This window comes from Saccopteryx leptura, chromosome 4 (genome assembly GCF_036850995.1).
Source record: "Saccopteryx leptura isolate mSacLep1 chromosome 4, mSacLep1_pri_phased_curated, whole genome shotgun sequence".
NCBI classification, from domain to species: Eukaryota; Metazoa; Chordata; class Mammalia; order Chiroptera; family Emballonuridae; genus Saccopteryx; species Saccopteryx leptura.
In genome coordinates, this window is record NC_089506.1 from 121,040,654 (window position 1) to 121,053,831 (window position 13,178).

General features: G+C 55.7%; 1 protein-coding gene across 3 annotated transcripts; it reads right to left on the reverse strand.

Moving 5' to 3' along the window:
• Nucleotides 1–8,089: 8,089 nt before the first annotated feature.
• On the reverse strand, nt 8,090–13,004 carry FOXJ1 (forkhead box J1). Of its 3 annotated transcripts, none has more exons than XM_066381271.1 (3): nt 12,876–13,004; nt 11,643–12,307; nt 8,090–9,853 (listed from the first exon to the last, which is right to left on the reverse strand). In XM_066381271.1, the coding sequence occupies exons 2-3, from the start codon at nt 12,138–12,140 to the stop codon at nt 9,086–9,088; spliced, it is 1,266 nt and encodes a 421-aa protein (XP_066237368.1). In that variant the 5' UTR covers nt 12,141–12,307; nt 12,876–13,004; the 3' UTR covers nt 8,090–9,085. The 3 variants fall into 3 exon arrangements, with proteins under 3 accessions (XP_066237368.1, XP_066237370.1, XP_066237371.1); XM_066381273.1 differs by having other exon boundaries at nt 11,643–12,426; nt 12,876–12,967; XM_066381274.1 differs by lacking the exon at nt 12,876–13,004 and adding an exon at nt 12,759–12,777.
• Between the last annotated feature and the right edge of the window lie 174 nt (nt 13,005–13,178).

Consider the following 13,178-nt stretch of genomic DNA (forward strand, 5'->3'; position numbering starts at 1 on the left):
ATCACATGACCGAGACAAGCGTCAAGAGTGAGTCTTAGATGGATGTAACTGAGGGAATCTGGTCATTTTTTAAAAATAAAACATCGTTCAGACTTAAATATAAATAAAACGGAAATAATGTAAGTTATTTATTCTTTCTCTGTGAGCGGTACCAAATGGCCCACGGACCGGTACCGGTCTGCGGCCCAGGGGTTGGGGACCACTGCTTTAGACCGTACTGGGAGTCTGGGGTCTGCCAGAGGTCTAGATAGCGGTCCGCTATTGTGGTGGCCTGTTGGAGCCCAGGGCCCAGCCCAAGGCCTTCTCCAGCAACCCTGAATTCCAGACAGCACCCGGGAGCCCCAGGTGGGCAGTTTGTGCTGGCAGCAGGAAAAGGGCATGAGCACCAGGCAGGAAGACGACAGCATTCCCAACATTTGTCCTCTGACCTTGAGTCATGAACAAGCTGCTGAGGTGATGCAGGGAAAGGGACTATAATGGAGGTCATCCCCCAAACTGAGTTTAGATACTGCAAATAAAAGGCCTTAAGGTTGGGATGGACCATGGGAGGTCAGCTGGAGGAAGTGTAACTACCAGTGCTGTCACTGATTTAAGCAGCAGGCTGGGATTCCGACATGTGGAACCAACCGCCTTCTTAAGAAGGAGTGCAGAAAGGTTTGGCCTGAGTTTTATCAAGATGGTGAGGTTCTATTGTTGGGGCCAAGCTGGAGACTCAGATCATGGGACCCTGAAGCTAAGTCATGAAGGGAATTGTGCAGGTGAAGGGGGAGATTGGGAGGCTGTTCATTCAAAACAGGGGTCAGAGTAAAGGGACGAAGGGTGGAAACTGATTCTGTGTCACTGGTCACAGAGCGAGGCGTAAGTGAGAAGATGAGTGGTGAGTCAGGGCAAACCTTGACTATGTTTAGAGGGCCTGAAGATTCTTCTGTAGGTGAGGAAAGTCATTGCAGTGTTCTCAACAGTTGAGTGACGTGGTCAGAGTGCACTTGAGAAGGGTCACACTGGCTCCTAGCCGTCCCCTGTACTGAGCAAGCCCTGTGGGATCACCCCTTTTCTCTCTACATCCTGCTGAATACCTATGCCCATACTTTAAAAAACATAATCTCACTCTGGCCAGAGAGCTTAATTGGTTAATGTGTCATCCTGATACACCAAGGTTGTGGATTTGATCCCTGGTTAGGGCACATACAAGAATCAACCAGTGAGTGCATAAATAAGTGGAACAACAGATCAATGTTTCTCTCTCTCTCTCTCTCTCTCTTTCTCTCTCTCAAATCAATCAATAAATAAAATTTATAAAAACAGTAAAAATACCCTCTCCTTCCAACACGCACAGGTCTAGCTACCTTGGCAAAGCCCAGGACCCTCCTGGACAAATGCTGGCTTCCTTCCTGAGCCCACTCTGGCCTGTTGACTCATGGCAGGCTCCTGGGCGGGGCCTGCCTGGAACAGGTGTGTGTGTGTAGGGGGAGGGGGACAAGAGGCCCTAACAGTGGCCTTTACCAAGGCTCAGCCCTTGCTCTTTCCTCTTCTCTTCTGTCTCACTTCTGAAAGAATTCATGCACCTCTGGGCTTTTTATTTATTTATTTATTTATTTATTTATTTATATTTTTCCAAAGTTAGAAGCGGGGAGGCAGTCAGACAGATTCCCGCAAGCGCCCGACCAGGATCCACCCAGCATGCCCACCAGGGGGCGATGCTCTGCCCATCTGGGGCATTGCTTTGTTGTCACAGAAGCCATTCTAGCACCTGAGATGGAGGCCATGGAATCGTCCTCAGTGCCCGGGCCAACTTTGCCTTGGCAATGGGAGGGGAAGAGAGAGACAGAGAGGAAGGAGAGGGGGAGGGGTGGAGAAGCAGATGGGAGGCCCTGGCCAGTTGGCTCAGTGGTAGAGCGTCGGCCTGGCATGCGGGAGTCCCAGGTTCTATTCCCAGCCAGGGCACACAGGAGAAGCACCCATCTGCTTCTCCAACCCTCCCCCTCTCCTCCCTCTCTGTCTCTCTCTTTCCCTCCCGCAGCCGAGGCTCCATTGGAGCAAAGTTGGCCTGGGCGCTGAGGATGGCTCTGTGGCCTCTGCCTCAGGCACTAGAATGGCTCTGGTTGTAGCAGAGCGACGCCCCAGATGGGCAGAGCATTGCCCCCTGGTGGGCATGCCGGGTGGATCCTGGTCAGGCGCATGCGGGAGTCTGTCTGACTGCCTCCCTGTTTCCAGCTTCAGAAAAATACAAAAAGGAAAAAAAAAAAAAAAGAAGCAGATGGGTGCTTCTCCTGTGTGCCCTGACCGGGAATCGAGCATGGGACTTCTACATGCTGGGCCGACACTCTACCACTGAGCCAACTGGTCAGGGCCCACCTCTGGGCTTTAAGCTTGACCTTCATTCTGGTGGCCCTGAGACTGCATCTTAGCCCAGTTCTGTGTCCTGGTTTGCAGTATCCACTCACCATCAGACTCCACTGTCTCCACTGCATAACCTGGATTGACCTCCCACAGAGTCGTCTCCTCCCCTCCCCAAGTTGGTTCCACTTCATTTACTAATTCATATGGTCACTCATTCATTTGTGATTTCAACGAGTATCTGTTAGGTGTCTGCTCTTTCAAACTGTCCTCAATTTTTCCAGGCTGGGTTAATTTTCAGTTTGTAGCATTTCTTTTTTTTTTTTTTATGTGCCTTGACCGCGGGCCTTCAGCAGACCGAGTAACCCCTTGCTTGAGCCAGCGACCTTGGGTCCAAGCTGGTGAGCTTTTTGCTCAAACCAGATGAGCCCTTGCTGAAGCTGGCGACCTCGGGGTCTCGAACCTGGGTCTTCCGCATTTAAGTCCGATGCTCTATCCACTGTGCCACCGCCTGGTCAGGCTGTAGCCATATCTTTTATTGTCACTTATGCCTATCTTTTCTTCTAGGCTGGAATTCCCCTTCCCAAGTCTTGGTGGAGGTCACACAGGTCCTATATGTGGAGGGGTCTGGGAGCTGGACTGGTAGTTTGGTAGAGGTTAAAGTTCAAGTTTAGTGTAGGAACTGCTCTCTCTTGGGGCATCAGTGGGCTCTAACCCCATCATGTCATGAGGACACTCAACTCCAGAGTTAGAGATGAGACCACAGAGGTCAGTTTCCTCCTCTGCAAACTGAGGGCCTTGGGCTTGCTCATGGTCCATGCCACATGGACCCAGGTGTCCCATCTCCAAACTCTTCCTTCAGCCAAGAGCCTCCTGGGCCAGAGAAGGCAGAGCCTTTGAGCTCTGGGGTGGGGTCAGGCCAGGGTGCAAACTGCCTGCTCCTCATGACCCACCTCACTTCATGGAGGTTGTTGGGTCTAGTTGCCGATTCTTCTTCTCCCCTGCTTGGATTACTTCCAGGCCTGGGAGACCCTCAATGTCCCATTCACCCCCAATAAAACCCACATATGGAATAGTGAGCCTAGAGAGACCCAGGGAATGTGGATGGGGGTGTGAGTCCCAGCCCTCTGTGAGGTCCACTCACCGACAACGCCGGCACCCCTCCCCCTTTCTCCAGAACTGGCGTTGGACTGGTCTCAAACCTGCCCAGTCTGTGGGACAGTGCCAGCTCCCGGCCTAGCCTCACAGGCAGTCCCCACCTCCAGACACTGGGGCTTTCAAGCTCCTCACAGATTTCCTGGCCTCAGCTTAGACACTGGGCAGCAGTGCCACCAGGATTATTGGGCTCAGTGGCCCCAGGGCCCATCCTGATGCACAGTGGAGTGTGACCAGGCAGGGACAGCTGAACTGGGCACAGCTCTGTCCTGGTGATCTTGTAGCTAGGGTGCAAATAGGAAAATGCCAATTTGCTGATCCTGTGGGTTAGGGGTAGTTCTTAAATGTCAGTTTCTTCAAGCCCTTGCTCTTGGCCCTCGCTCCTAGCATCTAGGCCTCGGAGTAATGGGGGACCAGAAGGAGCAGATGAGAATGAGGAAGGCTGGGTGGGCCTCCTCCACCGCCCTCCATCCCTTCCTCCTTGTCTCGTGTACCCTTTCCCTCACTCCTCACCTGGCTCACACCTGCCACACAACCCACTCAGTTCCAGCTGGCACTCAAGACCTCACTGTCTCTGCTATTACCACACCCACACTCACGGGGCCACAGGGGCTGCTCACTTGTTCCCAGAGCAGGGCAGCATGGGGACTTCCTCAAAGATGCTGCTGACCCGGGTGTTCTCTTCTCAACTCTGTAGCCCTGCGGCTTCAGGGTCCTCCCCAGTCCCACTGGCTGGATTACCCCTGCATGCTTACTGTCTGCAATCAGATTTCGCCAAGGCTATTTGGCTCTTTCTCTACCTTTTATCCATTTGCCCAGCCAGCCCATTCATTCATTCATTCATTCATTCTTTAGGGAGTTGGGCCCTGTGCTTGCTGCAAGCGTAGAAATGAGCAAGCAGGCAGGTTTTCGGCCACAGGAGTCTGTAGACTCCAGAGCTTCTAAGCTGAAACCGGGGGAAGGGTCTGTATGTCAGCCTTCCCTGCCACTCCAGCCCACCCACCTATCCTGGCCCAGCACAGTTCACTTGAATTAAGTTGGGGGAAACTGGAATTTTATGTAGGGTTAGGGACAGTTCTCGGTGCCCAGAGTAAGGCTGAAAGTGGGGCAGGGCTGCTGACAGGGCTGGTGGGTGGTAGAGCCAGGGGTAACAATATTTGGCAGCCTCTCTGCTCAGCTTAATTCCCTGGGCAAACAGTTGGGAAGGCTGTGGGCAATCCTGTGGCTTCAAAGAGCCCCGTGGGCCAAGGGCAGGTGGGCTGTGCATATGCAGTCTGCCCTCCCCTGTTCCTGGAACTCTCACTTTCCTAGGGGCTCAGTGAACTGCTTCCTTCCAGTGGAACGAGGAGCTGCCCTCCTCAGAGTGAGCCTCAGCTAGGGTGAGGTACTATGCTGGAGCTGGCGGGCAAGGTGTCGAGACCTTGGCCCTGTCACCCCCCCATTGGTTAATGTGCACCCTTCCTCTCCCTGCACCCCCCCCCCAGATTGCTTGGCTTCTGGGGGACAGTGTCCTCCAGCTGGTTCCTACTCACTCTTGACGCACACAGGGAAAGTTCAGGCCCCAGCAAGCCCATTGTGGTGGCTCTAAACTGTCCCTGTCCCACCTGGAGTCATGGAGTGGGACAGACACATGTGTCCCAGGAGGGTGGTGACCCCAATGGCTTCCATGTGCCTCCTCAGCTCATACAGGTCAGTAGAGCCTCTCAATGTCCCCCCATCCAGGGTGCCTTCCCTCCCTTGTCACCTGTGTTTTCCCCTTATCATTACACAAGAATGTGTCAGCAGGACATGGGGCCACCCTTCACCCTATTGTTAATGCAGGCCCTTCTCCATATCTCCACCCTAACAGGCCCAGGCTTGCCCACTCCCCCCTGCTGGGAGTCCAAATACACCTGTTTACCTCTGGGCCTCAGCCCAGGATGCAAGTTTGCCTGACTTCTGACCACCTCTCCCTGCACCTGCCCTCACACCCCTTCTTTCCTGCCCTCCAGCTTACCCCCTTCCTTCTGAAAGTCTGTGTCCCCATGTGCATGTGCATGTGGGGGGTAGAGAGGGAGTCCCGTCCTCAGTGCAGCTCTACAGGTGCCTGGCCTTTTGCTCTGGGACAGTATGGAGTGCGGGGCTGAGGGAATGCCAGGTGCCTTCCAGACATCTCAGGAGTCCCTGGAGCCTGCAGTGGCCTGTCCAGTGGAGCAGGGTGTGCTCTGGGCAGGGAGGGGCCCAAGCTCCTGTCCTTCCCTCCATCACATTCCTGGCTGAGGATATGTAAGGGAGGGAAGATGGGACAAAGGTAGCCAGTTAGGGAACAAAAGGTGGCTTCTACTTTGGGAAAGACTGTCCCCAAACCCAAGAATGAAGTAGTTTAAGGGGTTCTCACCTCAAAGGTGGGGATTATAGGAACTGAGGAACTTGGTTATAGAGCTTGAGTCATGGGCTCAAAGCCACACAGCTTAAAAGAGATAGGGCCCCTCAGTGCAACTTGTGATTCTGGAGGCGGTGCTAGACCAGAGAGGAGCATCAGTGGGACAAACTGCAAAATGAGTTTTTATTTTTATTTACAATAATTTTTTAAATTTATTGATTTTAGGGGGAGGAAGGGAGACAGGGAGAGAGAGACAGAAACATTGATCTGTTCCTGTATGTGCCCTGACTGGGGATTGAACCAGCAACCTCTGGGCATTTGGGACAATGATCTAACCAACTGAGCCATCCAGCCAGTGCCAATCTGCAAAATTTGAATGGGGTCTGCATTTAGATGGGATTACCAGGTCAATGTTAATTTCCTGATTATGATGGTGGCATGAAGGTTATACAGATGGTGGCATGAAGGTTAAACTGGGTAAGAGGATTGAGAGGTGCCACTATGTGTCGCTCAAATACATATTTGTTTGGACTAATAGGCATTATGTCTTCAATTTACTGTCAAATGCTGTGGAGTATATTTTGACTGGGATTACATTAAAGCTACAAATAAATAGGAGGTAAATAAAGATCTTTTCAAAAAAGCCACTGAGGCAGAGATGAGTAGGAGGGATAGGCTCGAAACTCATACTCTGTCTTCCTATGCTTCCTGCTCAGGGCGTGGAACGACCTGTGCTCCAGCCCCTTCCTTCCAAGCCCCTTCTCCACTTTAGTAGCACATGGGGACCCTTAAACAATGCTGCTGCCCCAGAGGCTCTGGCCCCGCCTGGCCAAGCAGGCACAGGGACTGTCGGGAGCTCCTGGTGATTTCCCCTGGAGCCAGGGCTGAGCCAGAGACTGTGTTGTGCTTCAGCCTTTCCTCAGCTCCTAAGGCCGTTCTGCCTGCCCCTGACCTTGCGCCTCTTCCCCCAGCTCTGGCCAAGCCAGAGGGTGTGGTGGGGCCCTACCCTAGCTCTAGCCCTCTTTTGGCTGGGGCTGGAGGCTGATCCTGGGGGCCACTGGAGAAGGCTGAAGCTTTCCTTATTCCCCTACTGCTGGGGGCCAATAGAGAGTTAGGATGGTGAGGAGAGGGAGAGAGAATTTGCTTGGGGTTGAGGGGTATTGCAGAGGGAGGCAGCCTACTCAGCATGCTGTGAAAGGGGGTGGGCTGGCTTCTGGCTCAATATGGCCCCAAAGCCCTGGTCCTGCAGAGTGTTTGCCCTTCTGAAATATCTGGAATAATTAGCAAGTGAAAGCAGCAAGTTAGCTAGGGGAATGCCAGGCTGGCCTAGAGCCAACCTCAGGGAAAGGGAGAGAAAAGGGCTTGGGGGAGAAAGGGTCCATGCTCCGTGCAGGCATTTGTGTCAGGGTGAGTATGTGTGTGTGCAATGTGTGCTGGGGGAGGAACTGTGCACCCCCAGAATGTTCTTGTGTGGTTGGGTGGAGAGGTGGGTTTCAGACAAAACTGGGTAAGAGGATTGAGAGGTGCCACTATGTGTCGCTCAAATACATATTTTCTGTGCCTCAGTTCCCTCATCAAAACCCTGGTAAGCTAAGTTTCTTGCAGAGCATGGCTGCCAGTTTGAGTAGCAGGAAAATAGGATCTGGGCACAAGGATCTCCCTGGTGGCCTTCCTCCTTGCATAAGCCTGCACTGGGCCGGGGAGGGAAGGCCCTGAGCTGGCTGAACACAGGTCAGGGTAGGTAGGAAGTGGGGCCCCTGTGGCCGGGGCCCTCTGACCTCACACCCTGGCCCCTCTAGGAGAGGGCTGAGGGAGGGAAGGGCTGGAGACTGGCCCAGGCCAGGGACAACAGATTCGGGCAGGCAAGCCCAGGCAGGCCCTCATGGTGGGGGATGCTTGAGTGGAGCCCTGGGCAGGCTCTCTTTGTGAGTCTCCCGGGCCAGGGAGGGAACTGTGTGTCCTTTCTTTGTACTCCTGGGGCTGTGGGTGCAGCTCTCCCCATTGTGCAGATGGAGGCACTGAGGCCCAGGCTGAAGGGGATCCCCAGAGGGCTGCCTCATTCTCTCTCCCTGGGGACCCAGAGGTTGTGGAGTTCATCAAGTGGCACTCTTCAGGCCTTCGGTGACCCCCCAACTTCATTCCAGCCATTCCTCCTTGGCATCAAAGAGATGGCCCCTCCCCAAGCCTTGCCCTGACCTTTTCCCAAAGAAAATTGCCAGCAGGTCCATTTTCAGGTTTTTAAAAGTTTTCTTTTCAAAAACTTTTTATTGTAAATAACTTTCCATGAAAAAGGTTAAATTGTCCCACGGGGCAGGAGGATGGTTCGGGACCAAGCCTGGGGTGCTGAGGGTGGAACAAGACCCTCCCTCCCACCAGTGCAGGCTGGGGCATGGGGTGATCCCCACCCTTGCCAAGTCCCAGCGGTTCTAGCAAGCTGGGTATCCTTCCCTGTTAAACCACAGCTATATGCTACGCTCACTGCGTTAGTCTGCCTGCCCTCTCCTCACTGCAGCACGGCTGCCCCTGCCCCAGAACACCAACTCTGCTACTCTCAGCCTCAGTCAAGCTCAACTATTAGGGATTTCTGACCTCTGCTCCTCCTCCCCCTTTAGAGATGGGACCAGGAGAAGATACCATAGGTCTTTGACAATCTCCCTGCCCCACACGGTACCTGGACCTCATTTCAGTCTCCTCTCTGTCCCCTGCTCTCAGCTCTGCTCAGTCTACGGCCTGCCCTAGCCCCGGGAGGTTTTGTTGAAAGAGGCCTCCAGCGGGTTAATTTGCTGTCACCTAATTAGCATTGTACTTGGGAACTTTCTCTGGATAGAGACCTGGGGAGGAAAGCGGGGAAAGGATGAAGCTTTGAAGCTGAGTTGTTCAGGGGCAGGTCCTGTCCTGCTCCTGGCCTGGCCAGGGCCCCTCCAGGACGCAGCTCTCACGTGCAAAGCTTGTTAGCAGTCCCCAGGGCAGGGAAGATGAAGGTCAATGAAACACTGTGTGTATGGGGGGCTGGGTGGGGAGGCAGCAATTCTGGTCCTGAGCCCCATTTTTCAGCCTCCTGGGCTGGAATCTGAGGGCAGCCCGAGCTGGGGGACGTGTGGCCTCGTGGGGTCAGCCTTGGGAGACTTGGCCTAGCCCCTGTCTGGGCAGTAGGGTTCCATGGGCCTGTGTTGGGGGACAGTCGGGGCCCTGACTTGGGTGTGGTTTGGAGGTGGGGCAGGGCTTAGCCTCTTACAAGAAGGTGCCCACACTGGCCCAGTCTTGCAGGTCAGCAGCCAGAGTGGCATCACCAGCCTCAAAGAGGGGCTCTGGGGGCAGGCAGCTACTGCCGCTCTCATCCCAGGGGTGCTGCAGGAAGGATGTGGCCAGGAAGGTCTCATCAAAGTCCAGGCTGTCAGCAGCCTGCCCCACTGAAGGCCCCCAGGTAGCAGGGCAGTCAACGTGGTGGCCGTGGACAGTGAGGTCCACGTCCCCGTGCGAGGCAGGGCTCAATGGCGGGCTCAGCTCCAGGGCCTCCAGAGTGCCCAGCTCCCCACCCAGAGCGCCGGCATCGAAGATTGCCTCCCAGTCAAAGTTGCCTTTGAGGGGTTCCAGCTCACCCTGCTCTTCCTGGGTCAGCAGCAGGGAGCTGGGAGGCCTCAGGACCTTGGCCACCCTCTTGGGCAGTGGCTGTTTGCGCTTATGCCCAAGCCTGCCCTCGCCTGCACCCCAGCCCACCTCCCCAGTGGCCTCCTCAAACTCCTGCAGCAGCTGCTGGGCCTCGGTATTCACGGTCAGTGGCCCAGCCCATGGGGTGGTGCTGGGCTTCTGTGCAGCCTGGTGGACAAAGGCCGGGTGGATGTGGACCGGGGTCAGCCGCCGCTTCTTGAAGGCCCCGCTCAGCAGGCGCTCTGCATACTGGGGGTCGATGCGCCAGAAGCCCCCCTTGCCAGGCTCATCCTTCTCCCGAGGCACTTTGATGAAGCATTTGTTCAGGGACAGGTTGTGGCGGATGGAATTCTGGGCACAGGGAGGCAGGAGAGACAGAGGACTGGGTGAGTGGTGAGGAAGGGTCAGTAGTGTTTCCAGGGTTTCTAGTAGTGCTAGTGTTTCTGCCTGTCCTTCTACCAACTTCTCTCTGGTGGGGGAGGTGGGACAGAAGCTCTGGGACACCAGCCACAGGGCATGAGGAGCCAGGAGTCCTGTCGGGGGCTTTTGTTCCCTGTTGCCAGGATATCTCCCTGCCCAGTCATCCGAGCGCTGAGCCACAGACAGGGTGGCTCTCAGTGCCACCCGTCCTGCCCTCCCTCCCTTACCCCACTGCTTGCGGCCTCTGGCCAAACGCCTCAGCTCCCCCAGGGCCTGGACAGCCAGCCATCTCCCTCTGCCTGGGCCCAGCTGGCCCTTCCTGTTTGTGAAATGAGTAAGTGGGTTGGGGTGGGGAGCACTGGGAGACCGAGGGTGTGTGTGTGTGTGCACTTGCACATGTGTCTGCACAGGAGTGTGTGTAGGGATGAAGTGTGGTGGAATCTGATGACTTTCCCTGTTTGTTGAACCAGACCAGCTGCTGGTCTGGGCCCTGAGCCCCCATAGTCCCTGCCTCCCACCCTAGGCTGTTTGGTCTCAGTTGATTATTACCCAGCAAAGAGCATAGTGCTCATTCCTGGGGCCCATTTCCCACAGCCAGAGCTTTGCAGGCATGGGGCAGGGTGGAGGTCTTTGCTTTCTCACCAAGGCTACAGATGGATTTGCCCCAGCCATAGCCCAAAACCAATGAAGAATAGCTTGGGACTGTGATATGCATCCTGCTGCCTGTATGTGACCAAGGAGGGATCTGGGTATCCTCAGGGCCTCTGTCCCCAACTAGCCCCTAATCCTGTTGATAGAAGATTCCCAGGGCAATGTCTGCCCTGACTCAAATCACCATCCTTCCCTGTTCATTTATAGGTGTGTAGTTTTATCCCAACCATGATGGGGACAGGGGTCAAGGGCCTGGACAAAGGGCGAATGGGCAGGTACTACTAGCCCTTGGCAAGGGTAGGATGTTTACATGACAGCCTGGCCCCTTGGCTGCTCTGTGCCAGGTTCTGAGATGTGGAACATGAATCCAGAGCTGGAGACAGAGCCCCTGTGGAAAGCACCTGACTGAGGTAATTGTCCCCCCAGGGAGGTTGACAGAAAAGAGGGGGAGGAGTGGAGGCAGGAAACTGGAGAGGGGCTGGAGTAGGGGGCTGGCACAGCAGCTTTAGGAAGGCCGCATACACACTCCACTGAGACACAGTAGGTCTTCACACCCCACAGCGCTCGCCACCATCCCCCACCACCAGCCAATGGCAACTAGGCTGGATGCAGAGCTTGGCAGGGGGCAATCCAGCTTCAGCTTCTGAGTCAGGTTCTTACAAAATGTCCTTGGGTAGGGCAGTGTCTAGGAATTCTAGCACTTGTGACAAAAATGTGTCCCTCAGTCCATCACCTACCCCTAGGGGCTGTGTTCACAGCAAACTCTAGCCCTGGTCTTTGGGCCAAGCCTCTTGGATGAGTGACAAGTGCTTGCCCTTAAACCTCAGCATCCTCACCACTAAAGCCCTCTGAACATCCTTCCTCTTCCTCCTCTGAAGTCAAATAAGGGGCATTTCCAAGCACTGGGCTCCCTGGAGGTCCTTCCTCCATGGCCTTCCTTTCTCGGGGCCCTGGTTGCACTGCTCCTGCCTATTCTACCTGCGGATCTGAGTGAAGTGAATCCAGTCTGCGCAAGAATGGAGAGAGGGAGGGAACTGGAAGGAAGCGGGTGCAACTCACGCTTCCCTACCTGCCAGGTGGGATCAGCATGGCGGAAGTAGCAAAAGTTGTCCGTGATCCATTTGTAGATGGCCGACAGGGTTATCTTGGTGGCCTTGCTGGCCTGCATGGCCATGCAGATGAGCGTGGCATACGAGTAGGGTGGCTTCACATTCGGGTTGGTGGCATAGTCCACGTCGTCGGGGGGCGGAGCCTGTAGCCCTGAGGGCGAGCTCCGCGATGTGCACGATGAGGTGGGCTTGCCTGGTGTGTGGGGCTGCCCCAGGCAGGCGGGGTCCGCCGCCAGGGGGGACCCTGGCGCGGCTGACCCTGGCACCTGGTGGTAGCTGTGCGGGTCGGTGCCCCCCGGGGGCAGGGAGGGGGCCTTGGCGTTGAGAATGGAGAATTCCTGCAGCCACTGCAGGCTGGTCAGGCTGTCATCCAGGGAGTGGGGCTCCTCCAGACTGCCCTCCTGCCCCGTCGCCTCTGCCGCCCCTGATCCCGAGAGGCGTAGCCAGCTCTCCGCCATGTCTGCGGGGACTCTCCTTGGGGGCGGTCAACATCCACGGGTTGAGCCGCAGGTGGCCCGCCACGCTCTCCGGCCGCTGACTCCCGCGGCTCTAGTTACACAGCCTCCTGGATGAGTGCTTCCATCCCGCGACCCGGAGGTTGCCTCCCCGAATACGAATGTGGGGCCTGGAGGAACCACAGTGGGGCCTAAGCACTCCTTCCCCATCCCCTGGGGAGGTTGTGTATGGAGGGAGAATTCTTGTAAAATAGTCCCCGCAGCTGGCAGGATCTTTTAGTGCCAAGGTCTGGGAAAACAGAAGCAGTGCCCTGAGGTCCGACACCCGCAGAGTCCGCCTCGCTCTTTTTTTTCCCTTCCGAGGTTGAAGAGGAGGCTTTATTAGCCAAATAGGGAAACAGGTAGGGGCATCCAAGTCTATCCCCCTTCACCCCAAGAGCGGGAAATCAGACACTCCCACCCTGCAACACATGGAAAAGGGGCGAGGGAAACCGGGAGGGCAGCACGACGAGGCGGGGTACAGGGAGGTCGTCTGATTTTTTAAAATAGAAATTAGGATGGAAAATCACAGGGAAGGAAGGGAACAGGACATAGATTTTTGGGAGGCGGGAAGTGAGATACCTCAAAACTCCAAAGATGTCAGTTTCAGGGCTCACCACTTCCGTCGGGACGGATGGGAGAGTAGGGTGGTACCGGAGCCCTCCCTTCCCGCGGCCCGCGGCCCGCCCAGTCCCTTACCTGGCTCAGAGCGCAGCCTGGGCCAAAGGAAGGTTCTGGAAGAAGTTACCCCCCACCCTCTGCTCTCAGCCTGAGGGCCCCGCCAGCACTTCTCGTCGCCCCACTGCCCGACCGCGCCTCTCAGCGCCGGCGGCGGGGAGACCGGCGTTAAGTAGCCGCTCCAAAGGCTTCTCCTGCTGCCATGGCGACGCCCCGCCCCTATAAACAGCTTTCACTGCTGCTACTGGTCAGCACGTCTCCAAGGTGACCGCGGGCTCCTGCCACTCCCTCTGGCGGCAACTCTTTTCGAACTCCCTCCTTTTG

Excerpts from the sequence above, each read along its gene's own strand:
- FOXJ1 (XM_066381271.1), bottom strand. The coding sequence starts at position 12,140 with ATGGCGGAGAGCTGGCTACGCCTCTCGGGATCAGGGGCGGCAGAGGCG. Across the intron at positions 9,854-11,642 it reads ATGCTGATCCCACCTGGCAG|AATTCCATCCGCCACAACCT; the intron begins GTAGGGAAGCGT and ends CCCTGTGCCCAG.